Here is a 26,457-nt window from a genome sequence, read left to right on the forward strand (position 1 = left end):
CCAACTTTGGTACCTATAGGTGCCACTGGGTGGCGCCAGAGATTAGTTTTCAAAGGCAGCACATGATGTTGTTGGCAGTGTGCAATTACACGCCGAAATCATAGGCTACACAAGTGCTTTGTGGCCCTCCAGTGGGAACTGAGGTGATTGATAGTTCTGCTGGAGAGGGAAATTTATGGGAATTAGAAAATGGGAATAAAAACCAGTCATCACTGAAAAAGTTACCACAGCAATCACAGCACTGGAGTCTAAGCGAAATATAGAATATTTTTGGCTGTGGTTTATATTACAGTTGTAAGCTGAACTCACTGTTCTTGAGAATTATCACTCAATTCCATTCATTGGGATGTAAATTCTCTCTTTAAAAAACTATTTGGATATAGTTTCAAACACACTTAAGTGTGCACATTTTGAATGGAAAAAGTTGTATACTGTACTTTAACAGAAGTTTACATTCTTCAAGCCATTTGCAATGAAAATTATTGAGAGATCAGTAATTATGAAGCATTTAGAGAGTTTTCTGGTTTTCTTGGCTCTGATTAGTAAATATTTAATCCAGACAGAGTGCTTGGATCATTTCTGAGGCTGGATTCGGAGATGTGTGGAAGTATGGGTCCCTCATTAATAAATATTTTATAGGAAGAGCCAAAAGAGAGTGAGGCTGATTTTATAATGCCCTCTATAATAGATTATTTGACTGTTCACACAGGGCCTGTCTCTGGTGTTTGTACAGTATGTGTGTGCGCGTGCATGTGTGCGTGTTCGAGTGTGCACGTGTGTGTGCGTGTGCATCCATGCATGTGAGTGAATGTGTGTGTGTGTGTGTGTGTGTATGTCTGCACAAACATGCCTGGACCCATACATAAGCCACACACTAACAGAAAGGTCCCCTTCAAAACTACAACTGCCATAAAGAGATAATCGGGTTTTGGCTAAGACCTTTTATTTTCTGCAAACACGCTTAGAGACTGAAGTGAACACAAACTATTTCTCTTGTATACCTGGTTATTATTGCCTTCGTTAACACTCACATTTCTTCAGAACAAAGGCTTCTTCACAAGAATGGTGTGGGTAAGGTACTTTAGAACCATTTGTAGATATTAATGAGTCCATTCAAAGAATCTGTTGGGAGTTGGATCCTTTTCTGTTCTGGGTCTCCATACAAGTTTTTGTTCCATTTCCTGAATTCAACACAGCTAAAGAACAGCAAATCCGTAGTATTGGTTAATGGTGTACGATTTTAATGTGTGATCAAATCAAGTATTATTTACTTACTGTATAGCAGCTTGAATCTAAGAATAATTTATTTTGTTGGATTGCTAGATACACATGAATCATATCTTCTTTTTTACCTTTAGTTAACAAGGCAGCTCAATTGCTTTTGCAGTACCTGGGGAGTCAATGTGGGTAGGCAATTATAGTGACTGAGCAGCCAGGCAGATGTTATGGATGATTAAATAGAGACCCAGTGGTAGAGACCCAGTTTGGTAGGAATTTGGTCACCAGAATTAAATCCCTGCTCTTTCGAAAAGTGCCACCACTTTAATTAGTGATTCAGGACCTCGGTTTAATGACTCCTCCAAAAGCCAGAAAAAAGTAACCGTTTTAAAAAAGAATGGGTTATGTTGAGTGCTTTAGTGGGGAAAATTCATTGTTGCTTTCAAGGACTTTAACTTTATCTGAGAATGTTGTTGTTCGCAGTTCTCAGTGCTGGTGTAGGCTGGCCACACACATAGAATGAAGTCATTTTAAAAATGATCACTATTTTTCAGTACTGCATCGGTAATCGTTGTTTGTTGTTCTCATAAAATGTAAGAAAGCGTCCAGACAAATGGAATACTTTCACATCCTTTGTCACAAATCCTCTGCTTGTTTTCCCTGAAGACTGACTCCATTGGTTCAGTAATTATGGTGTACTTGCAGTGAGCCTTTTGAACATGTAAGTGCAGGTAAAGGTTTTCATGATAATGCGCAGCTGCCTCCAGCTCCCCGGAGATGTGGAGTGTTTAAACCACAGTACGGCAGCGTGCACTTTAACACAGGATGTTCTTGATAAGATTCATGCTTAGCTCACACACACATTCTCATGAGATTTCTGAGAGATCATAGCATAATATATGTTTGCCGAATACATATAGTTATCAGTAGTTTGAAGCCAGTATGACCATACAGTTAGCAGAATTGGAGGTCTCAGAAGTACTGTTTTGGGAACATCACATCAATAGATTTGCTTGCAATGTAATTTTATGTCACTGGAGCTGCTGAAAGATCAGACAGGAATCACGCTTTGTAATTTGCCAAAGCACTTTTGCCTCAACCTCAGGCGAACAGCATTTAGTCAAAATCAACAGAAAGGCAAGAAAGACAAATCTGAAAAATGAAAAATCTTTTAATATCAAACCCATACGATGCTTCCAGTCCCTGTTGTCATAGACGCAGTAAAGCCCGAAGTGCAAAAGAGGAAAGAAGGAGAAAAGAGAAAGAAAAGAAACCCACGAATCAAGCCCGTTCTGAAGTCACGTCATTCGTCAGTCGTTTTGTTGTGAGGACGCTTCCGGTCCTCGCCGGTGACAGTGATTGGCTCTGAAGGGTTCTGTCCCCAGCGATTACCCACACTGTCTAGAGTGTCACCCTGAAGACATGTTCCCAAATAACCAGAGTAAAGACCTGCCAGCTTACACTTTCAACCTGCAGTTAATGCAGGAGGGAAATCACATTTAAAACACATACAAAATTGCCCCGTGGGGGAAAGAAAAATCAACATGCAACAATTTGCAATTAACCATTTATAGTTTGTGACATCTTTGTACAGCATGCTATTGCATGGTGTCTGTTTTAGGTAACAATAATAATAATAATAATAATAATAATAATAATATATTAAAAATAAGTAGAAGAGGAAAAGGAATAAGATCTAATACTACTACTACAATAAAAGATAAATATTGAAATTATACAAGTATATAAAAATTTGTCTTAAAAGTATTAATTTGCTGCTTAATTTCTTCAAGAAGGCTGTTACAGATCCTAGGAGCTGTAATAACAAAATTGTGGTCTCCTTTGGTTTTTATCATGGAATCTGAAAGAAGACTGAAATTGGACTTAAAAGAATGGTTTGTACTGTTAGGGTTAAAATGGGGACCCCTGTGTATGTAGATTTTTTTTTCTGCAGCCAATCAATTGTTTGATTAAGGTTGTTGAACATGTGTTTAAGTTCTTGGAGAATTTATTTCCTGAAATTTATTAACACTATGCAGGTTTGGCTTGTTATGATTTGCTTTGAGTTTGAATTCTTCATTATCTACCAAATAGTTAGTTTCAGTGGCAAGATGTACTCTAATTAGAAGCCCATGGATTCACCTGTCTTTAATTGGACCAGTTAAAAAATTTTTCTCTTTTTTAACCAATCATTTGCAGTACAATATGACACAATGTGAACATGGGACTTTCATTCTTCACGGCATAGCTATTTCTGACACAATGTGGCTAAAGAGGGTCCCTCAAATCCCTAAAAACATGAAGTGTCTAATTAAGAAAAATTAACAGCTTGTTATAATTTAGGGAGTGCAGTTGTGGTTAGAAGGAAAACCAGCACCCACAGGGATCAAGTGTGAGAACCACTGCTCCAGCCTATTCCATTGAAAAAAAACACAACAGATAGTTCAACGACTTCACCCATGTTAAAAACTGCCTACAGCACCATTGCATATTGTGAAATGATCACGTTATGCTGGCAGTAGTAACGTGACAGAACAACTTCCAGTATCAAATATACTGCTCAGTATGGCTGGCCTTTTGGTAAAGTGTGCGAGCATCCCAACCCAAAGATTCTCACTAAAGCAATGTTGCACTGTTGCAACACCATTGATGCCTGCCTTTCACCATCTTTATCAGCTCGTCTGTCCCATGTATTGAAGTACACATTCAGAGGGAAACAATTTAAAGAATGAAAGTCAGAGATCTATCCCCTGAAACTTTTGTTCAAAATAAGAAAGGAAGAATTAAAATCAGGCTTCGACTCTTTTAATGAGACATTCTATATATTTTTTTTTTCAGCTTCAGCTATAATTTTGAAAAAACCTAATCTAAAGAAACGCTATAGTCTTTGTTCTTGTATCGGCTTACCATCTGGCTTCTCTCTGCAGTTTGCAGCTTGCTAGCTCAATGCCTGTGTGTTTCTTTCATTTGCAGCCCAGAAGACCCTGGCGCAGGACCCGCCAACTGTAGGACCCAGCTCCAAACCCAAATTATTGCACAGAGACCAGTTAAACCTGGTCCTTCAAGAGGATTGCGCCGAGTACAGAAAATGCCTCGCAGACACAGGGGCGAAGGAATTGGGTGTCACAAGGAATTACCTTCAGCGCGATGTGTCGGTGGGTGCGGAAACGCGGTCAGAATTTTTAACGCGACCCCAGGTATGGGGGGAACCGTGACAACGCTGCTTTTTTCTATGCAGTGACCTGAAGCCCCATGACGTTCAAGGAAAGCCGAGTGTCGTGCCAAGCCGGAAGGAGCTGGCCGACCCTTCCTGTGCGTTCTTGGTTCAGCAAATGCATCTGTAAGGGCCTCATTAATCCAAAATGCACGGTTAATCACAGCTAATGACTTGCTTGCATTTACTTCCATTAGCTTCTCCATTAGTTCCGCACAATAGTCAGTCTTTAAGGCAGAGAGCTGTGAATGTTTTATGCATCCTGGTGCCCTGCTGACAGCCTCTGTGTATTTTCTGATGGTGGAAGGAGAGGCTGTGTGTTTGCCGCGCCGGGGGGAAACATACTGCACTAATGCATGTTGAATGATGACGTGGGGAGAATTTGTGTGTGTTGCTGATGTTGTCGGCTACTATATGTGTATAGATGTTACAGTGATCACATTTCAGGCTAAAGCAAATGGCAGTGTAATGTAATTGATTTCCTATTGTAATGAATCAATTCCAGTTTACTGAATTGAATCATATGTGTGTATTGACAGCGGACTGAACTGGCTTGCATTAAATCATGCAAGAGTTAGCAGTGTGAGTTCATTGATTGGAAGTGAAAAAACAGAGTGACCAGAGAAGAGATTGCTGATGATGGTTTGCAATCGGAGCTGTGAGAGATGAGTCATAATGAAGGTTTGGTTAAATTTCTGAAAGGAAAATGGAGACGTGTCAGTTATGCACAAAGTTGGGTCAGTCTTGCTAGCATTTTCACAAGACAGAAATAAGTTTCCTTGCACGTATTTAAGAGCTTAGAATTATGTGGCTTTATTTGACATTTCTTTAGAAAATGAGTTAACATAAGAATGCTCTTCCTTCTGATATTTTGCTATACAACAGGATAAATGCTTGAAAGTACTTGTATTTGCACAGAATAAAGAAAGTTCCTAAGTTAGATTTCTCAAAACTGCTTTCTGAAAAGGGAACCTTTTATTCTTACCTTTTGCATTGCAGAACAGTTATTATTTGTTCCAGAAATGGCATTTTCATGGTCCTGAGAATAAACAAAATCCTTCTGGAAGAGAATAAAATAACAGTTGCTTTTTGTTAACGGAAAGGATTTCACTTGCAGAATGACGGGTAACTCAGATTACCCAGGTTGTACGGCATAATTTATGTAAAAATAAGCAAAGCTTCTAAAACCGGTTTAAGACGAGTGACACGCGTGCGTGTGTTTGCGTGTGCGTGTCACCTTGTGAGCACCTTGCTAATCTGAGGCATCTATGGGATGCAGGCTCCCAAAATGACCTGCTGACCCTACCCTTGCCCTCACTGATTTCTACCAAATCTGCGAATTAGCAGTCTGATCACGTATGAAAACTTTCACCGAATGTGTTATCGCGCATGTCGCCGTATTACAGAATATCCTTTATGTTGCGTTCTGTGCAAAAGGATGAAAATAAATAACATAAAATAATAAATATCAGAAATATTTATTAAACAGCCAGTTCAATGGCAGGGATTGAATAAAAAAAACCTAAAAGGTGATTTTAGATTTGTTTCGGCTCCCATGTTTTCTTATTTCATTATTGAATTATGTATATAATTTCTTATTCCGCTTCGGTATAAGAAATGGTTTTATGATGTTTCATGCAGGTTGTAATATAAACAGTATTACAGGATCTTGTAGTGCTTCTGTCTGCAAAGACCCGTGATTTTAATAACGGCAGGCAATGTTGACACAGAAGATCTGAGGGACGGTTCAATACCTGCTGCACATAGGTTCATTTCCACAAAATAATTTTATTGATAGTAAAAATATAACAACTTGCAACAAGCATACTGCAATGACAGGGACGTGTTTCAGCTGCCCGTAAATTCTCTGCAAATAAAACAAACGAAAATCAGTCGCATACAAAAGCCGTACTGCGCATAAGCCACTTCAGAAAAGTAACAATTCATCTCATTCGTTGTGCTCTGCCCACTTGTCTGTATTGAAGTCCACAGGTTTAGGCTACCTCATTCGCTGCAGTGTAATTTGGAGTTACTGTATCCATGAGCAGCGCCTGCCGTCTGCATTATTGTACAATGTACAGCCGGTAGATAAAAGACTAAGGCCGTTCACGCGATTTTGACAGGAGCCTTCTATGGTTATCATCTTCTCGAGACAATCTGTTCTTGAGCAAATGTTACACTACTGAAAGTGTAAACGACTTGTCTTCTTATAAAGAAGAGTTGCATGAGCATATATTGAAATGAGACTCGGAATGCGTTGTCCCTCCACGAAACTTAAAGGAGGATGGCACTGGCACGAAATAATCAGGAAGTACTTTGGTAGAAAGATTATGAATGGAAAACCAAACCAAAACGTGATATATACATTCTAGAAATCCTCAGAAGGCACGCTCACAAGACTGGGATGTTCCCCTAATCCCGCAGAAGCTGAATTGTTTATGTGCCTTGTGCATCAGTAGGCTTTGAAGAGATGAAAGCAGGGAGATTGTCACAACTGAAAATCTCTGAAGTTGGCAAGAAGAGGAAAAAAAAAACTATACAATTATTTTATGTGAGTTGAAGCTGCTTTCAGTCCGCATTCAAATATTATTTGATTTAGATGTTGTTGTTTTGTTTGGAGGCCACCGTTGCCTGGTCATGTGATGGCCCGGCCTGAGCTTTCCCATGGATCCTTGCCACTCATCTCACTGAGCAGGCTGGGCCCTGGTAGAGTCCTAGCAGGGCGGGGCCGAGGCTGGCTGGTGCCATCTGTCCGTGCGTGGGAAGAATTTGTACAGGGGGCAAAGGCCAGTCTGTGTGACAGGCTGCTACCCAGCAGTGCCAGGCCTGGCTCTGCTCTCGCACTCCTGAGCCCAGAGTCATCGCAAACCGCAATACCCCTGATATAGGAGCGAAAGTGTGTGTGTGTGTGTGTGTGTGTGTGCGAGAGAGAGAGAGAGAGTGTGTCAGTGTGCGTGTGTGTATGTGAGAGTGTGTGTGCGCGCGTGTGTGGGTGAATGTGTAAGTGTGTGCATGTGTATGTATATGTGAGAGCGTGTGTGTGTGTGCATGTGTGTGTATCAGAGAGAGTGTGTGTTTGAGTGTGTGTGTGTACGTATGTGCGTGTGTATGAATGTGTGAGTGCGTGTGTGTGAGAGAGAGAGCATATTCATGCAAGTGCATATTATTTCAGTACAACATCCAAGATAATATTGCATTGCAAAGTTAAAGGATAAGCCAGTATTTCACATTTTCTTATGCATTATTATTTTCAACATACTATTATGATTCATCACAGACATGAAACTGGAGAGTGAAACTGATATGAAGGCATCTGTTTTGTACTTGAAATTGACACTGAGTATGTTTTGAACATTAAATGGACATTAAATGGCTCTAAGTAGATGTACAACCAGAGCTTCCCCTCGGCTAAATTATTTTCAGAGACCAAATTATCTGCATATGAACAGATGTCACGTAACAGCATATGAATCTTTGGCAACTATTATTATTGAAATGAGTGCAATGCTACAGCCAGGTCCAACCCATGTATGACCGTCACCCAAAAATAAAATATTCACCTTGTATTTAAAAACCCTCTATGGCTTTTTAGAACAGGTTGATAGTTAATATGGCAATGGTAGGTTTGGAAATGGAGTGGTAAGGATAGGTTTTCTGTGGTGAGGTTCACACTGGTTCACAGGTATGGGTGGGGTTTTGGTGGAAAGCCACAGAATCAGTGAGAGAGGTAAGAGAACTCAGCTCTGCACATGTGAAGCCAGTGAGGGGCCTGTGTGGCCAAACACAGGTTCCCTTATTTGGGCAAAGCAGATTGCTGCAGTTAACTGGCTCACAGAATTGGTCTGGATGGCAGTCCCCCCACCGTACTGACACATTGCACAGATGGGCTCGGAGAAAAAAAAAGAAAAGATGTTTGGTTTCGGGATTCCGTTACCATGGCGCTGAGGATGGCAAGAGTGTAAAGGGAAAGCACATTCCTCAGTGTGGGCGTGTGTGTGTGTCTGAGTCTGAGAGCGAAAGTGTACGAGTGCGTGTAAAAACAGGAGAGCTGTGTGTGTGTTCAGCCAAAGGGAACTTAAGGGATGGGGAAAGTACATCACTATTTCAGACCATTTCCCTGTTGTGTCATATTCTATGCTGGCACTAAAAGACATTTGTTTTTCAGAATTTTCTGTATGTGTGCGTATGTCTCAAGATTGGCATCCATTTTTTGCTTCTAACTTTTCATTTTCAAACAGTTTTTTTGTGGCACACAAACACAGCTTTAGGTACAGGAGTGGGTAGCTATAGCAAGTCTCAGAATCTACCAGGCATTCCTCTGCATTATTGACATGCTCCAGACAGCATGCGGTCACAGAACATTCATTATTCTATTTGCTATCTAAATAAAATATTAATTTAAAACTACAACACTAGCAGATGGTTCAAAACTACAATTTTGCTAAGCACAGTTTCCATATATTGCATCTGTTTGACGTATTGCCGGCTTGAATGACAGGTTATTCTGGGTTCTTAAGCTGCTGAATGACTGCGTTTTCTGTCCAGTCCTTGGTCATGTAAAAGCGCACAATGCTTTCTTGCAGTCGGTGAAACCTGTTCCCAAGGAACTTGATTGCAATGGCGGAGGTGTGCAGATTAAGCTTCCCCTTCTGCCCGACCAGACGATGTCCCAAATCTGTCCGTTCCGTGATTTTGGGAATACTTACACCCACCTCTGCCTGTTGTAAAGAACAAAGAGAGACGTTGCAAGTGAAGGAGAAGCCATCTCTCATCCTTCTCTTCTTCCTGTCACGTCCTTTCACGGGTGCGAAGTTCGCCTCCGTGGAAACGGTGCAGGGCGACCTGGTGAAGAGGGCTAGACGTAGTCCTGCAGGCTGTAGCCGGCCTTGCTCTCCTGGGGAGGGGGCTGCAGCGCGCCGCAGCACTGCTGGTCCTGGAGCAGCTGATCCTGCTGCCGCTGATCCGGCTGCAGCTGGTCCTGGCGCGGCTGATCCTGGGGGGGCTGGTCCGGGCGCGGCTGTTCCTGGCGGAGGGGCGGGCGGTGCGCCTGACGCTGCTGCAGCAGCTGCTGCTGCTGCTGGAGGAGTTTGTCGGGGGAGGACAGGAGCAGTTCCTGGGGCCCCTCCCTCTTCCCCGGGCAGGACGTGCAGAAGATGGACCCGCCCGCGAACAGGAACCCGGCGGACACGAAGGCCACGTAGACGGCGCCGCCCGGCTCGAACTTGCTGCTCTCGGGCACACTGGAGTCCAGGAAGCTGGCGATGACCTCGTTGGTGAACCAGGACGCGGGCACCAGGCAGAGGAGCCCGGAGAGGAGGAAGCAGGCCCCGCTGGCCACCGCCGTGCGCCCCTTGGCCTGCCGCCCGCCCCCCCAGCGGGTGCACTTGAGGCCCAGGGAGGCCAGGCAGAGCCCCAGGGCGGCCAGCACGCAGGACAGGACCATGGTGGTGCGGGCCGTCTGCAGGTAGGCCGGCAGGGAGAGGACGGAGTACTTGAGGGTGCAGCTGAACATGCCGGTGCTGTACCAGGTGCAGTCCATCCACAGGCCCTGCATCTGCGAGATGGCGGTGATGATGTTGGAGCCCACGTCGGCGCTCACCTTCCAGTTGGGCAGCAGGGTGGCCACCGTCGCCCCGAAGACGCCCAGCAGGGCCAGGACGAAGGCGAGGACCTGCATGCCGGCGGACGCCATCCCGCCCGCCGCCCCTCGCCGCCGCCGCCCCCCCTCCTCCTCCTCCTCCTCCTCCGACCCGACCTTCGCTTCACCTCCTGCCGGCTGGCCTCGGCTCCGTCTCACCCGGTTGATCTGGCGAGGGACGTGATGGCCGATTACTCCTCAGCGGCGGGCTGTGGGGGGGGGGGGGGGGCAAAGAGAAATGACCGAGCGAGCGTGACGGTCAGACAGACCAGAAGCGAGGACCGCTCCCTGGCAAACGTCTCTTTTTTTCTCTTGTTTTTTTTTTAATGGAACGTGTTCAGTTCACCTTTGTTTTTGACCGCACGTTCCGGTTCGGCTGACCGACTACTGAAGAGGAGGAATGACTTTTTGGGTTTTGTGAGGCTTGGTGTACGTGTTTAAAGCCGCAGAGCTCTACAGTGGAAGGGGGCGGGGGTGGGGGTGGAGGCGGGTGTGGGGGAGGCTCGGCGGTCTGTTCCGTCACAGTTCGCTTCACGTTAACATCTGCAGGTAACTGCTTCTGCGGAAACACTCCATCACCCACCGTTCAGACGCGTGCAAGCTTTTCTCCATCTCGTTCCAGCCAGCCAACCACAGCCTTTTACAGAGAGTGATGCGATATTCACCCCGCCAATGCGGCTGCTTTCCCTCACGCACAGACAGGGAACAGGCCGATAGACAGAACGATGACAGAAGCATAAAACGTTCGGTAAAGCCTTACCTTCTGGCCGGTGCGAGGAGGGCTCTGCGGCGCGTCGGGCTGCTTGCCGTGGTTTCTAAACACACACACACACACGCACAAAGAGAAGCAGAGAGTGGCAGGATTCAGAACGCAGCGCGCACCGATCCACCCGTGTCATCCATTTCCTTAGCAACAGCGCGTTAGTCTGGGAGCCACAGCGGCTTGCCGTGGCTCGCACACGCCGGCTCGGGAACGGAGAGAGGGACTCATCTCCTCAGCGCTGAAGCAGAGAGGCACCGCACGCCCCCTTTCCCGCCACAAACTTACAATCTCGCTCAAATATGAAATTTGCTCTGCCTATTTGAGAAAATCTTTCCCTTAGAAATGGATGCATATTACCTAATTAACTCAGCTCCCCCCCCCCCCCCAGATAATTTGCTGAGGGTAAACAGAGAGTCGGCCGCCTGCCGTTTTCGGGAGCCGCATCGCAGAACTCCCCCCCCCCCCGGTTCTGCGAATCGCGGCTGGGTTAAAAGGCGGCGTTCGGTGACGACGCGGACTATTACGGGAAACGAGGCCGATAGGGCCGGGAGGCTATCGCCGGGCGGCGAATCATGACGTGGGTGACGAAGAGCGTAGCGACGTGCTAAGCTTCTGAACCCTCGCTCAGAGCGGTTCGCGTCGTTGCGCGCACTCCGAAAGCTAGTCCCGAGGTAGCCGCCGCGTAGTTCTTGGACAGCAGTGAGGCTCTTTGAGCGGGAGGGTGGCTGGGACTTTATTGACAAGATAAGCGCGCGACTGCCAGCTCCTTCAGACCATCCAGTCTCCCTCGAACCCCGCTCCGTCCTCCGCACCCCCTCCGCAGAGAGAGAGAGAGAGAGAGAGAGAGAGGGGCGGGGCTAGGAGTCATGGCCCTGAGTCACGAATGACAATGGGAAGCGAAATGGGGAAAGGGAAAAGCAGACGTGAGGAAAATGTCCCATCAGACCCAGAGCAAGCCCCATCCATTGCCTGGCAACTGCACGCCCGTTACCGGCTCAGCGATGGAAGCAGCTAATCCACCCCCCCCAACTGGATTTTGTATGCCCTATAAATGTACCTGCCCGTAGATATAAATACCACCCTCATCATTAAGAAGGATCGAGCCCCTCATTAGGGACAGACCACGGTTCTAATTAAATCCGTGCCCTTCAGGCAAATAGCTTCCGCTATCTTGTTTGACCACAAAAATGCCCCACAATGCCACGTTTTATAGGCGAAAGCAACCTGACAGCAACATGCAGCGCAATAGATTAATTCCTGAGAAGTTGTCAACCTTCAGAGCAGCACATAACCGATCTTCACGCCATCTTGTCCGTGCCGTACACGCGTGCGATCCCGTGCGTGTTTACACTCAGAGCATATGCGTGTGTGTGCGCGTGTGCGTAATGTGTGTGTGATTATGAGCAATAATGGGATGATGCTGTATGAAACAGATTAATAATGCAGTTAGCATGCACTGAGGGAGTGACAATGTGTGAGGCTGTGATGTGAGAAGACATGACAGGATATTTTACGGGCACTCTCCACTCTCTCATCCATGAATGGCCACAAAGCCTTCCCAGGTCCCAAAGGAGGCATTTTAATGCGCACTTCCTTTGGTTTTTCACTTTACGCAAATGCACTTTTTAATGCATTTCTGGTGCAGATGTTTATGTCGACTGCCTGGCCAACTGTCGTTCTCCAACAAAGGTTTTCACGCGTCACCTTGTGTAAAAGATTTTAAATATCACACTTCCACTATTTGATGAGAATGGTGAGATTTAAGATGTGGTATTTACACAAAGATGGCCTAATGTGACAGAATTTTGACACCTGTAAATATTAAAAATATGTAGCGAGATCTTTGTGATATGGCTGAGATATTCAGAAAGCAGTGATAAAAGTGACACCACAATGCAAGCACAAATTTTTTTTTCCAGGCATTTTCCATCAAAATGAATCTAATGCTACAAATATCCTGTAGAAACCAAACATTGTCTGAACGTTCTGATATTAGACAATATTAGAGGATACTGAATAGGAGAGAAGCACTGCTAGAACATAGCCAGTCAGAGGAAAGAGTAGGCAAAACGACAACCCATCAATGACAATCCCCTCTCAGCTTATTGTACTCAAATAAAAAAAAAATACAGTCAGAGTGGAATTTCGGACTTATCTTTCTCAACCTCTCATCCACTCCACTTGTCAGTGTGGTGAAGTCAGCAAACAATTCCTCAGTGAGGAAAAAAGAGAAAAAAAACTTCCCTGGTTCTAACCACACGCCCCCCCCCCCACTCACTCACCCCCATTTCAGCACAGCCCTCTGTCATGAGATTAGACGAGTGAATTGGGGGCATATTTTGCCCGGGGCGGGTTTTCGGGAGCGTGGGAAGGGAGATGCTGCTTCAGTGCGAGCGCTCTCCAAGTGGCTCATGCTTACCCCTCCTCAGCGCCTGCTCTGCACAGCTGGGATCGTGTAGGCCGTCATTGTAGGTGTTGCTGCCATGAATGTATTCATACCCCCCGAGAGACTCTCCCAGTGCCTTAACAGAATATTTATTATGCGGTTTAACTGTATCTGGTGTTCACTGGCCCTTCCAATAAAGTTCCTTTATGATGCACCAAGGTATGGTCCATCTATGATTTACAATCTATGTATGTAAGGTTGTGTGTGTGTGTGTGTGTGTGTGAGAGAGAGAGATATAGTTTTTATTTTATCTACAATATGAAATAGGTGGACAACAAAGATTATGGTGAGAGTGGTGAACTTGCTCTCATTAACATTTAAAGCTGAGATTAGTCATTTCGACAGGTACTGTAGTTTCTCTTCACTGTAAATGAGGTCTCCGCAGAGGTGATCATTATCACTGTGAGATGAAGACGGACAGGTCGCTACTGAGGGAATTGCTGGGCACATTAACATGCAAGTGAAAGTCTGAAGTTTTCAGCAAATGTTTGAAGTCTTTCTTTACTCTGAAAATAGGATTAAAATAAACCAGATATCTGAAGAATTTTTATTAGTTGGAATAACAATGCTTATATAACCAGGCAATTTAGAGCCTGGTTCATCTGGAACTCATTAGAGGTAATAGGTTGTGCTCGCTGTTCTCTCTTTAATGCCATGTTCATACAAGATTGTAAAGCTATATGCCCAGTTCTAGTGTAACACCGAGTAAGAAACTAAGATTTAGAATATGCAGTTGTAGAAATTTAATCAAGGTCACTAAATCAAAAATCTACATATATAGAATTTACCATTTATATTCGGCAGATGCTGGCCAAAGCACCAGTCCACAAGTTTTTTGATCATTAAGTGTCTCTGGAATAATTTCAGTGGAACTGAAAGGAAAGGATGAACACATTTTCTATACGTTTTTTGGTGTATTAATTTCGGTTATGTTCATGTTATATAAAAAGCTGTATGTATTTTACTACTTTCCTTATGTATCATAGGTGAAAATGTCAAACGACTTAGGACTTACATACACGCATATATATGCACACACTTGAATATGAGAGAAAATAATGCTACAAGCAAGGATCACTAGCCTACATCAGATTCGTTGTTTAAGGACTGCTTTGAAGTTCTTGTGTGCCTCGGGTGGATTCAGCCTTTTAAAATGCAAAGAAAGGAAACCGCATATTTTAAGACGGTGAAACAAATGAACGCGTTAAAGGTGAACGTTTCAACATCTCATAGGCTAGGTTCGCGGAGCTGGATATAGATGACTTATCTGGAGTGAGTTACAGCGACGAATCACGTGAAACAGTGTTGCAGCCAGTAATGAATCAGAACGTTACGCGCTTTATACGACCCCTCGGCTAGAACAGTGCCTGAGCGAGGAGCCTGGACACCTCAGCTGCGCTCTTAAATCATCAAGTGCGGGAGAATATAAATGACCTTATTACTCCCGGTGGATAGCAATGAAAAGCATTCTTTACTGTTGCCTGTCAATAGTGGAGGGTGCTCGGCTCTTTTAGTAGTATATTTTAAAAAAGAGTGCCTGCTTCCACAATAGAAATGAAGAGAAAAAAAAGACGAACCGTCCGAAGAGCGATTGATGGCGAAATGGATTTTAACGCAAGCGTGGTCTGATGCGATTGATGTGATTGAATGAATTCTGTGTTATAGGTCCTGTCACGGTTATTCTTTTCTGCCCTTTTTTCTATGGTAATATCCACTGCGCTGAAAGCCTATCCAATGTTCCGATAAGAGGTTCCCTTTCGCCGACGGATTCCAGTCATCCCTCCGTGGTCAGGAAAGCGGCATGCCCTGACACTACGGTCGCGCTACAGCCTCTTTCTGGCAGCATAAATCCTACGCCGCGGCAGCGCCAGCAAAGCAGGGAAAATACAGATCAAGGCAAAAGGCAAGTGCTCTGGACATTTGATTTACCTACACATATAATGTATTGTGCAGTTTCACTGATATTCATTGCACTGCTAGATACGGACTGAAATGAGGAACCATGAAAGTACCACATGACCCATGAACCTCTGGTTCAGCGTTGAGTGCTCCAGTAGCCTAATTACACCACATCCCACTGCTCTCCCAAATCCCAACGTGTCAAATTCAACAATGAAAACAGCACAGTTTAGCATTTCACAAACACGTACACACATGCACACACATTCTACTTGCTGTAGGACCTGCTCTACCTCACAGCACCTACCTGAGTACTGCCTGGCCCTCGTCCCTCTGTCCCACTGTGTGTTGCTGGGAGATGCTGCAGCCGGGACAGAAACTCTCTCTTCCTCCTCCCCTCTGTGTGCGTGTGTGTATGAGAGAGAGAGAGAGAAAGAGAGAGTGAGAGACAGAAAGAGAGAGAGAGCCTGTGTGTTATGGGTTTCCTTGTGTGTGTGTCTGTCTGTGGAACCTGTGAGAGCCGGTGCCGGACCTGTCTTCCAGGAGCACGCAGGGCCGGAACGCGGGCGCGACACTCACCGGGCGCCCGCGGGTCGAACGCGGCGAGGTCCACGGACGGGAGACCCCCCGGCGGGTGGGCGAGCGTTTCTCCGAGCTGCGCGGCGGCCGGGCTCCGCTGTAGGTCTGCGTGCGGGAGATCCTGGCAGCCGGGCGCAGATGGAGAGACAGCTGTGGGGCTCCCGTTTTGTGTTGTGCGGACCCTTTTGTTGCGCGCAAATCCCTTTATTACCCAAAGTGAAAGGGAGAGAGAGGTGGAGGAGGAGGAGGAGGAGGAGGCGAAGGCTGCGAGGAGAGTCTCAGCGGCGGGCGGCGAGGGGTTCTGTGAGCGTGGGGGGGGGGGAGGAGGTGGGGGGAGGGAGGAACTAGGCTCAGCTGGGTCTGGCACAATTACTACTTCAACAGTTTGTCAGATTAGCCTAGCGCTGAAAGTAGAGGGAGGGTGGGTGGTAAAATGGAAACAGGACCCAGCGTTCAGTCAGGGGAAGGAAACCAGGCCTGTCCAGTCGTGCCCTGGCCAGGGCATCCTATTCCAGCAGCCCCACAGTCTGCAGGGTCCTCCTCGTGCTCAGAGACAGATGCTCTATCACTGAAGAGCTACAATGTGGTGCTGTTTGACTGTTTCTTCTACTGCCATAGTGCTGTTTGCACTGCTGTAGTAGTTTGTATATTTGCTCATAGCAGTACTGTTTCTCACTGTTTCTGTCACTGTTTCCTGTTTCTCAGTACTGCTGTAAGACTGTTTCTCTGTACTGCAGTAGTACTGTTTCACTGTTTCTCAGTACTGCTGTAGTACTGTTTGACTGTTTCCCAGTACTGCTGTAAGACTGTTTCTCTGTGCAGCTGTACTGCTGTAAGACTGTTTCTCCGTGCAGCTGTAGTGCTGTAAGACTGTTTCTCAGTCCTGCTAGAGCGACTGTTTCTCTGTAGTGTTGTAACGCTGCACTGCTGTTCCCCGGTAGTGCTGTCTCCCTGTAGGGTTGAGCGTTTTTGCTCTGTGTCGCTGTACTGCAGGGTCACCTCTTACTCCAGAGGGGTAATCTGCTGTGTGAATGCGTGGTATTGGTCTAATTTCGCCCGTGGAAGCCAGATAAGAACACAGGGCTTGTTTAGTGGTGCTCTCGTATGAAGGGGGGGGGGGGGGCTGCCTTTATGGTCCTTCGCAGACCGGTTACTGTGGCAACCAGAACTGGCTTGCCATCGCATGTTGCGTCACCTTTTTTTTTTCTCCCCGGAAAATCCACTTAAACCCAGTTCTACATACTAGCCGTAACCACCTGCTGACGTTCTCCTGCGCAATGTGTCTGTCTTAGTCAGTCTGCGAAAATAGGCATGTGTGTTTTGTAACCGTTGTTCAAGGGTGTATGTGCTTTTTTTTTGGTGGACGGGGCTGTATGTGCATTCCAGCCGTGTGCGCGTACGTGCGTTTGTGCCTGGTTTATTTTGGTGTGTGCGTTTGTGTGTATCTATTCACGTGTGCGCCTAAGTGTTTAGGAAGAATCACCTGACTGGGGTCAATCCACGAGGCAGCAGTATCATACGCAGTGCTGCACGCTCTCTGAAGAAAGGGCTGCAGACTATGGATTCATTAGCATTTGTCCTCCACACACATCATTTTCATTATGTCCTTTGTGTTTTGAGGGGTAACCTTCGGTATGGCCCCGCAGCCCTCACTGACACACACACACACACACTGACAAACACACACACACTCACACACACAAAGACACGCACACACACGCACACGCGCACAGAACATGATTGCCTAGATGACAATAAGGACCGGGATAAAAAAAAAAAAAAGCAGCAACTGTGACTCATGCTTGGAGAGAAGTACTGAAGAGAGAGAACCAACCTGTGCCGCTGCAGTGGCTACACTGCTACCATTTGCATTCGCGATGACAATCCAGAGGAAGTCTCCGGAACAAGAGGCTCAGATCCTCGCACTGCGCGAGACGGCAGCCAGGGCGACGTTAGCCCGCTGTGCTCAAGGACCAGGGATTAGGGTGTTCAGGTGTGTTTCCTGTCCGTTACTCCGCAGTCACAAATGGCAGTGCGTTCAGGCACAATTCCTGTACTTGCAATCAACTTCAGTGATCAGTTATATTACACTCAAATAGGAAACGAGACATTGCATCAATACTCTCTCAAATATGCACGATGTGCGGTGAAGTAATCTTCATGTCTTCATCTTAATTCGGTCAAATGTGACATATTAAAAGAAAAATTCTCATTAGACAATCTACATATCAAAACGTATTACATTTCCCCCAAAAAATTTCAGTGAACAAATGTATGTATTTTTTTTCTATGAAGACAATATACTTGAGAAGAAATTGACATCAGATTAAGACAAAAAGATTGCCCTATAACTTCCCCATTCCGGAACATTCTATTGCATTCTATGAAGTGCCACCTGGGGAATAAACAGTAAATACGTCAGCAAGCACTTTATTCCTGAAGCGCTCTGGTTGGCCCAAGGCGCAGAACCAGTGTAGAGTCTGGTGAGGAATCTGATGAGACAGCCACAAAAGACAAGCAGTAACATTCTCTGCAAGCTACTCCAGCACTTCAACACAACCAAATTACAGTGCTGTTCATCTGAACTGCTTTGAGTGCCTTTTTATCAGAGCTGTGAGCAAATATTTAGAAGAAAATGCCCTTTATGAAATTGAATATACTGCAAAAAAAAAACGCATTTCAACAATTCACAAAATATGAGCAAATATACAAATATGAAACATGTAATACAGCACATATACTGCCATAAAACAGCAATTTATTTTTTAAAAATGGATCATTATATTCTTGTCCTCCACATACATGCTTACAGAGCACAAATGTATTCATAATAATATTCAATAAAAAAGAAATTTAAAATAAATAAAAAGGGACATTCACATTCATTGGTATGCTAGCTTTAAAGGCAGTTTTACAGTGAGAAAAGCACAAAGCAGTAAAAAAAGGAAACATTATTTTATCTGTACATTAAGTGTCTAAATAATATGAAATGCTGGTATTAAGTTACAGTACAGTACAGTTAAATATACACTTTATCCTTCATTTTTGAAGAAAGATGAATAAATCCTTATCCTTCACCCTAAAAGAGGTTGTACTCCTTCGCCAAGCAGAACAGAAATTTCAATCATGTTGCTTTGAAAAAGCAATGCCTCGGAAATATTGAGAATGTGTGAAAACAACACAAAATACTATACAAATCCTTTTTTATCAAATTCTCCTATTTTTTTCCCCACCTCAAAGTCTCCTCAGACAATCGGAGTGTAACACTTTCTTCTCTAAGTAAATAAAAAATATACCTATCAATAAATAAAAAAGACCTTGAAAAAAATCAGAATATATATATAAAGAAATGTATGTTAAAAAATGCAGGCAGATAATGCACAAGGTGCAACAAGGCAGAGTCTAGGGAAGAGCAATGTGCTTCCTTCAGTCCAAAAGCAGAGAAGCTTCCAGCCCTGGCCCATCTGCGGATACGCTGGAGTCCACAGAGCCAAGGAGTGTCAACGCTGTCCAGCACAGGTGCCTCATGGGATAGGTGAGTCTCTGAGCACCGTGACGGCAGCCCCTGCGGTGTTCAGCCCTATAGGGTGGGGATGGTGGCCCTCTCCAAGCTCTCGGCCGTGCTAAAGAAGCAGTCCTCGTTGATGACGGACGCCAGGCTCTGAACGCTGAAGTCCCTCTCCAGCAGCGCGTTCAGGTCCGCGTAGGGGGCGTCGTCCTGGCCCCCGCACGGGCTGCTGCCCCGCCTGACGCCCCCCGGTTCGGTCCGTGCGTTAGCCGGCTGCGGCGGCGGCGGCGGCTCCTTCTCCGCGATCTGCAGTCTCTGGAGCAGCGCCTCGATGGCGTCCGCCTCCTCCTCGTCCGCTTCCTTCGGGCCCCGTTCCGAGGCCGGGCTGCGCCGGGGGCCGCCGGGGTCGTCTCCCGGGTGACCGCCGCTGCCCAGGCTGCCCTCGTCGGAGTCCCGCTGGCCCCCCCTCGCCGCGTCCGTGTGGGAGGGGTTGCCGGGAGACGACTGCTTGGACAGCCAGGAGGACCGGGAGGAACCTGAAACGGCACAGAGGAGCATGGCTGTACCACACTGCCAAGTGTAACCTGGCTACTCAAATACGGCAATGTGACCGTATGGTTGCAGGTTTAAATCCTTTCGGTACATCTCATGTTGTGTACTTTTACAAGGCATAGCAATCAATCAGTCAATCACATTTAATTTATACAGCCAATTTTACAAAGAAATTGTCACAATAGTATACCCCATAATTTCCCTGAATTTATAGCCAGGGGTATAAATGGGTGAAAATATGTAAAGTGCCCTGAATGTCTAAGAATGTGTAAATAATACGATGTAAATAATAGTGTTGTATGAATACACATCTGAGCAGCGTCCCGGGTGGCTGATGTGAGGGGAAAGCGAAGGTCTCGCGGGATTGGCCGACCCGGGTCAGCGCGGCGGCGAGGCGGGCTCACCTATCCTGGCGGACGTCGGCACGCCGCCCCGCGGGGGCGCGAAACGCTCCCGGCACGCCCGCTCGGCCGGGACGCTCCTCCGGGCGCTGTCGCGGAGGAGGCCGCGGATCACCCTGACGATGTTGGCCTTGGACTCGGGGGCGCTGCGCGGAGGACACAAAGACGTCACGGCGGAGAAGAAAGGAGAGATGGACCCTGCTCACGCACTACAGTCACACCAGACCGGGGTCAAATACGTATCGGTTTTGGATTCAAATACTTTTCTACGCTTTACTGATCTTGTCTGGTGTATTGGAACCAATGAAATACTCTCAAAAAGTACAAACCCCGCCTTCTAGTCATATTGGCAGGCGCAATTACACTAGGCAAGATCAATAGAGCACAGAAAAGCATTTGAATCCAAAACAAATACGTATTTGACCCAGGTCTGAGTCATACTGAAGCACGCTCAGTGACTGTGGGCCCCTGTAAAAGGAGATTGCTGGAAGAGAGAATCACTATCTGGGCTCATGTACGAGGTGAACCTTCATTGTGTTGACGCTGACTCAGGGGACTTGAAACCTGGTTCTTAATTCCAACCATAAATTGCAACTCCTGAAAAGTTACAAGCAGTTAATTGTTCTTAACGAGACACTTCTGATGTCTAATTAGGGCTGATTTACCCTCTTAAGACCACATTAGGACAGAGATAGAAACGCATGTGTGCATCATATTCATCATATGCAAGCGTGCATTTTAATTAGATGAGTTCTCTGATAACTATTTCGGAAACATGCCCAGCAGTACACTCCTTCAGTTACGGTTTTTTAAACTGACAGAATTATGAGACCGGCAGATGAAATTGTACTGCCCCTATCAGCCTGTAAAGCTAGGACATGTGATTACAGAAACTAACAAACTAGTGGAGTTCAAAAAGGACACAAATGACAGTGAGGTAAACCTGAACTGAGTTAGCATCAGGTTGAGGACAAAATTGCGCAACTACATTAAACACCTGTTTTCAGTAAACCTGTTTTCTAAAGCGATTGGCTGAAACGAAACACAGCACACCCCGGTAGGCCCCGGAACCTGTCAATCAGCTCACTGGGAGTCGAACAGCCCCTTTCCCTCACCTGCTCATCAGCTGGAATGTGGTCTCCGGCCTGCCCTCCAGCTCCGACTTGGTGTGGATCAGCTCCCACATGCAGTTGCCCTCCGTACCTGCAGCAGTGGACGAAAAGCGCTTCACTCAACACAGATACGCGAGGAGGAAACACAGCCAGAAGTTTGCGGTCGGCTTTGAGCTAGTTTTATGGCTCTCGAACTCTGGGTTCTCCCAGGCGAGAGGCTAACTGTTCGCGGGAGCACTGACCTGTGGCGTTCCCCAGTCGAACCTGCAGCGCGGACTGGGGTATGAGCCAGCGGAACTTGAAGGGGTCGAGGTCGCCGTTGGAGAAGGCGGATCGCGTGTTGGCCTGCGTGGAGCCATACGGAGAGGAGACTTTAGCATTGAAACGGGTGGTGAAGGGGGCACAGTGAAAGAGGAAGAATGCAAGCGAAAGAGAAGTGAAGGCTCACCATCTTCTTCTTCAGCTTGTTGCTCTCCCGGTACACCAGTATCACGGCTTTCTTGAACACTGAGGGGAGAGATGGCCGAGGTGAGCTCTTTCACACACACTGCAAACTACGAGGAGCTCTGTTATAGGCCAGGGATCATCAACTCTGGCCCTTGAATCCAAATCCGGCCCTGGTTTTCTTTTCTCCCGGGTAATTAGTGCTACTGATTGGCCAGACTGTCTTCACACCTGACTCCCAGGCAAAGGGAGGGTGGAAAACCAGCAGTTCTCGGCCCTCGAGGACCGTGAGTTGCTGATCCCTGTTATGGGCTGTATTAGTCTCACAGGAAGACCCTGGAAATTGGCCAGAACTTCCAGGACTCCTGTAATAATTTCAGAGAAAGGCTGTCAACCCTATTACTGGAGTGCAAGTGGTGATTCTGGTTTTACTGCGTTCAGCCACTTAACGACAAAACGGAATAAATTATTCAGATAAACGAATGCGAGTGGACACGTGCTTACAGACTCACCAAAGTGCAAGACAATCTGCTGCTTTAGCACTCCAAGGAGCTGCCATTAAATCTTTTGTAACAGCGGTATCACCGCTACAAACGGAGCAACAACTGCTATCGGAAAACGACATTCGTCGACATGCCACAGCATTGTGGACCAGCTACGCAAGGGGCTCGGAAGGCACACGGAAATGAGTTAATACTGGGATCTCTTGCGCAACCGCGCAATCTGGCCTCTCAGATCTTCTGCTAGCCGAATTTTGACACGGATCCAGGTTACCGCCACTAAATAAAGCCAGCCCTTCTGCGCCGAGCGGTCCTGTAGTAGTAGTGGGCACGGTGCCCCGCTGGCAGCCGCTGTGGCTGCGTTCCACTTCCCATGATGCCTCCGGGGGGCCTCGTCGTACTCACCGAACACGGTGAGCTCCGGATCCTTCCTCATGCGGCCCAGCGAGGGGAGGGGGTTCAGCCAGACCACGGAGGAGTGCAGGAGGAACTCTCCCATGGAGATCTCCGTCACCTAGGGGGGGCAAGGGGGGACAGAGACAGACCAGGGCCAGAGTGAGACCAGCACTACCTGTGGCTGGCAGACCTGGCTTTCCCTAAAGCTGGCCCAGAGTTCCCCACGGACGCTCTCAGAGCAACAGACCGGGTCGTCGGGGATGCTAATCCTTCTTGCTCAAGAGTTTCTCTTTTTTGGGGGGGCGTGTGAGGCGCATGGGTGATTTAAGAGGATTATAGGGGCGAGCGGCGTACCTCCTTCTCCGCTCCGCTCTGCTCCGCCACCAGCTGGTCGAACACCGTGCCGTAGTCCTCGTAAATCTTCTGCATCTCGTTGATGTGGCTGGCCACCTTCTCCATGGCCTTCAGGGCTTCTGCGGGTGAGAGGGATGCCTCAGTGTGTGTTGAGTGTGTGTAAGTGTGTTTCTGTGTGCACATGATTATGTTTCAGTGAATGGCGTGTGGGCGTATGTTCTTCTGGTTATGTTTCTGAGTGTGTGTGGGCAGTTATGTGTATGTTTCTGTTTGTGGTGTGTGCGCGTCGTTATGTTTCCGTGTGCGTGTGTGAGTGTTTGTTTGCATGTTTCTGTGTGCGGTTTGTGTGTGTTTCTGAGTGAATGTGTAAGTGGGACGGAGTGTGGCACAGTGGGTAAGGAACTGCGCTTGTAACCGAAAGGTCGCAGGTTTGATTCCCGGGTAAGGACACTGCCGTTGTACCCTTGAGCAAGGTACTTAACCTGCATTGCTTCAGTATATATATCCAGCTGTATAAATGGATGCAATGTAAAGTGCTATGTAAAAAGTTGTGTAAGTCGCTCTGGATAAGAGCGTCTGCTAAATGCCTGTAATGTAATGTAATGTAATGTAAGTGCTCATGTGTATGTTACTGCGTGAGTGTTTATGCATGCGGTTTGTACGTGCGTGGCTGTGCGTACCTGTCAGGTGGTAATGTTCCTCGCTGTCGCTGTCAGTCAGGGACACCAGCTCTCTCAGCAGGAGGGGGTACTTCAGCACTCTCTGGACGGGCTTGATCAGGTACGACTCCAGAGTGGAGGAGTGCTGCTTCGTCGGGTTCTTCGCTTCCAGGAACTCCTTGAAGGCCCTGTCCGTCTTGGCTTCAGACACGGAGAGACGAAAAATTAATGAGTCTGAGTCATTCTCAGCGACTGTTACTCTTACTCTTACATCACAGCCGCGGTCTCAGAGCAGCAAATTTCGACATCCCCCTCGAGCGCTCTCTGGAGGTACGATTCGCTGTGCGTCCGCTGGCGGCGGGTCTTCACGAGCCCCTTGAAGTTTTCGAGGCCGAAGAATCGCTCGGAAGACTTAATGCTGCTCATTAAAACCTTGGCCGCGTTCCAAAGCTCTCCCTCGCGCCCTCAATCCACAACACTAGAGACACGCTGAGCACTGCTTAGACATTATTAGCGAGGGTAGCGGGGAGTACGGTTCACAGGGCCAGTCTCTGTATTATGTTACTTCAGTACCGGTTTCCACGACCATTGGCACAGACGCGGACGTAAATAATGAATGCTGGCGGGGGTATTCCCTCTGCAGGGAAACTTTTCAGTCAGTGCAGACAAAACAAAATGTCTGAAAGTGGGAAGCGAGGCCACCGAGAGGCGGACTGAATGAAGGTCAATGTTTACAGCCAATAATATTCTCATTGGACAGATGATTACCCTGCCATGTTTAAGTGCTTTGCCCTTTACAGGCTGACAACTCTGCTGGAGCTGTTGGACAACCAGGTGCTTTATCGTGACTGACGATGGTGTTTTAGGTGATATGGCAAAGATGCTCAACCTACAGAACATCTGAACATCTCAAATGCAAAATTTTCTCCAGCAGTAAGGGTCAGCTTATCTGAAGAAAGCCATTAAAAAAGTAAGAATCTGAAACAAATGTTGCCACAGTTTCCATAAGTCAAGACTTAAAGTTTTCCACGTTCCTCCCATTTCCCATTCTGTTGACAGAGATCTGTAGGTTAAGATGTACACTGAGGCAAAAGAAATTAACCAAGGTTTGGAAGAGGAAAGGCAAATTGTGACTCTGTACAAACCAATACAACAGAACCCAGACTAAAGAGATTTGCGCCTGTTCTATTGCAGCACTGCCGTACCTCTCTCCAGAACTTTCTGGACCTTGATGTGGTTGGCACAAAACCCACTGTAGAGTTTGAAATGATCCGCGTAGTAGAGAAATGATCCGCCCAATGAGAAAAGCAGTTTCTGGAGAGGGAGAAATAAAGACAGACGGAGAGGAAGTGAGACACAGAATATCAAATCCTGCTGAGAACATGCTCACATGTAGATAGGATGCTCAAATAAAATGTGAGGGGAACCTGTTATTTTAAATGTACTGTTCATGACACACAACTTAATTTCTGTAATCTTTAACAGAGAACAACATTTTTATTCTGGCCTTCAACCCTCACACATTGACGAACCTTCAGTAGCTCTAGTATACAGCAGGGATAACACACGATCAGATGTAGCTTTTAGAATGAATCATCCACGTGTGCTGTACAGACAGAAGTCTCTGGAAGGCAGGAGCTCCACGGCGGCCGGTACCTTGAACTGGCCGGGGGTCTCCAGGGTGCTGAAGTCCGGGGACGAGGCGATGCGCTCCTCCAGCGTCTGCAGGAAGACCCTCTGGAACTCCAGCATTTCGGGCAGGCTGCCGAAAAGAGACTCCATCTGGGGAGGGGGAGATCGCAGCTGACTCACAAACCACCACAGAACCACAATGTGGAAATGTGTGCCCACAATCCCACAAGTCTTCTGGCTGGTATATCTCAATGTACCACAGAGTGCTTTCAGTGCGATTTTATTTCCTAAATGCGCAACTGAGCAGTTCAGATCTTTTATGCCTGCTGCTGTGTGGTACCTCATTGAGGGAGATTTCGCATCTGTACATTTATTTATTTTTTTAATCCATTATTACATGCTGTGTTTGGGAAAGTCAGACTATGATGAGTCCGTATCTATGCAGATGTTGCGTTTGGGTTCTTATGGTTACGTCTGTCCTTGGATGTCTGTAAGTGACTTCAATTCCTCCACTTAGAAATGAATTATTTCTGTCTTTCTAAATCACTTACTGGTCTCAGAGGAAGTAATTTATTTTTATGTAAGTTTTTTTAGATCGGGGTTTTTCTTTCATTTATGTAACTTCATTAGAACAGCACAGGTTAGCTGAATCTCGTACAATTCATGGCAACAGTGTAGCTAAATGTGTGCAGAGAGTCACAGATGAAAATGAACATTCGAGCTGACTATGGTGCAATGTGCTGCATGCACCAGCACCCCTGCTGAAAGCTACATATTTGTCCCTATCAAACAAGCGCACAAAAATGACTAAATGAAAGGCAGAAAGACACACCTCATCCAGGCTGAGAAAGGGCTCTTCTTGTAGGGGCTTCAGGTAGACCTCAAACAGGCAGCTCAGGTCCTGGAGAGACAGAGGAAAGAGGAGAGAGGTGGAGTCATCACTCACAGACGGACGGACGGACAATGCAACCGGGCGACCGCTTCGCCGCTCAGTTCCACGCGCGCTCCGGGGACGAACCGAACCCCGTGCCACGCGGGCCCATTATCTCCGTTCAAACAAAGCGGCACACACTCGCGAGGAGAGATAGCCGCCTCGGGGCCAGAGAGGCCCCGTTTCAATTAAAGCGCAGTGCGTCTCCGGG

At 46.7% G+C, this 26,457-nt stretch overlaps 2 protein-coding genes and 1 long non-coding RNA gene across 4 annotated transcripts in view; 1 reads left to right on the forward strand and 2 right to left on the reverse strand.

Annotated features, from left to right (window-relative positions):
* The first annotated feature begins 3,616 nt into the window (after positions 1-3,616).
* LOC135257274 (uncharacterized) lies at positions 3,617-4,597 on the forward strand. The gene is made up of 2 exons (XR_010330629.1): positions 3,617-3,798; positions 4,192-4,597. It is a non-coding gene; the product is annotated as an uncharacterized LOC135257274 (long non-coding RNA).
* A 1,603-nt stretch (positions 4,598-6,200) lies between these two features.
* Positions 6,201-16,217, reverse strand: LOC135257273 (claudin-20-like). Its single transcript, XM_064339844.1, has 3 exons — positions 15,486-16,217; positions 10,831-10,885; positions 6,201-10,279 (listed from the first exon to the last, which is right to left on the reverse strand). Exon 3 carries the CDS (start codon positions 10,122-10,124, stop codon positions 9,288-9,290), a length of 837 nt encoding a protein of 278 aa, XP_064195914.1. The 5' UTR covers positions 10,125-10,279; positions 10,831-10,885; positions 15,486-16,217; the 3' UTR covers positions 6,201-9,287.
* Positions 16,218-18,171: 1,954 nt separating this feature from the next.
* Positions 18,172-26,457, reverse strand: part of LOC135257271 (rho guanine nucleotide exchange factor TIAM2-like) — a 58,433-nt gene continuing 50,147 nt past the window's right edge. For both annotated transcript variants that reach the window (XM_064339842.1, XM_064339843.1), the window contains exons 17-27: positions 26,148-26,216; positions 25,340-25,465; positions 24,889-24,997; positions 23,705-23,884; positions 23,025-23,143; positions 22,680-22,788; positions 21,779-21,837; positions 21,573-21,675; positions 21,334-21,421; positions 20,222-20,364; positions 18,172-19,801 (exon numbers count right to left, since the gene is read on the reverse strand). In XM_064339842.1, the coding sequence (XP_064195912.1) occupies positions 19,338-19,801; positions 20,222-20,364; positions 21,334-21,421; positions 21,573-21,675; positions 21,779-21,837; positions 22,680-22,788; positions 23,025-23,143; positions 23,705-23,884; positions 24,889-24,997; positions 25,340-25,465; positions 26,148-26,216 (1,569 nt within the window). In that variant the 3' untranslated portion in view covers positions 18,172-19,337. The remainder of the gene's footprint in view (positions 19,802-20,221; positions 20,365-21,333; positions 21,422-21,572; positions 21,676-21,778; positions 21,838-22,679; positions 22,789-23,024; positions 23,144-23,704; positions 23,885-24,888; positions 24,998-25,339; positions 25,466-26,147; positions 26,217-26,457) is intronic.

The sequence above is a fragment of the Anguilla rostrata genome, chromosome 6 (genome assembly GCF_018555375.3).
Source record: "Anguilla rostrata isolate EN2019 chromosome 6, ASM1855537v3, whole genome shotgun sequence".
NCBI lineage: Eukaryota > Metazoa > Chordata > Actinopteri > Anguilliformes > Anguillidae > Anguilla > Anguilla rostrata.

Bases quoted from the DNA above. Each gene is read 5' to 3' on its own strand.
- LOC135257273 (XM_064339844.1), bottom strand. From the start codon at position 10,124: ATGGCGTCCGCCGGCATGCAGGTCCTCGCCTTCGTCCTGGCCCTGCTG.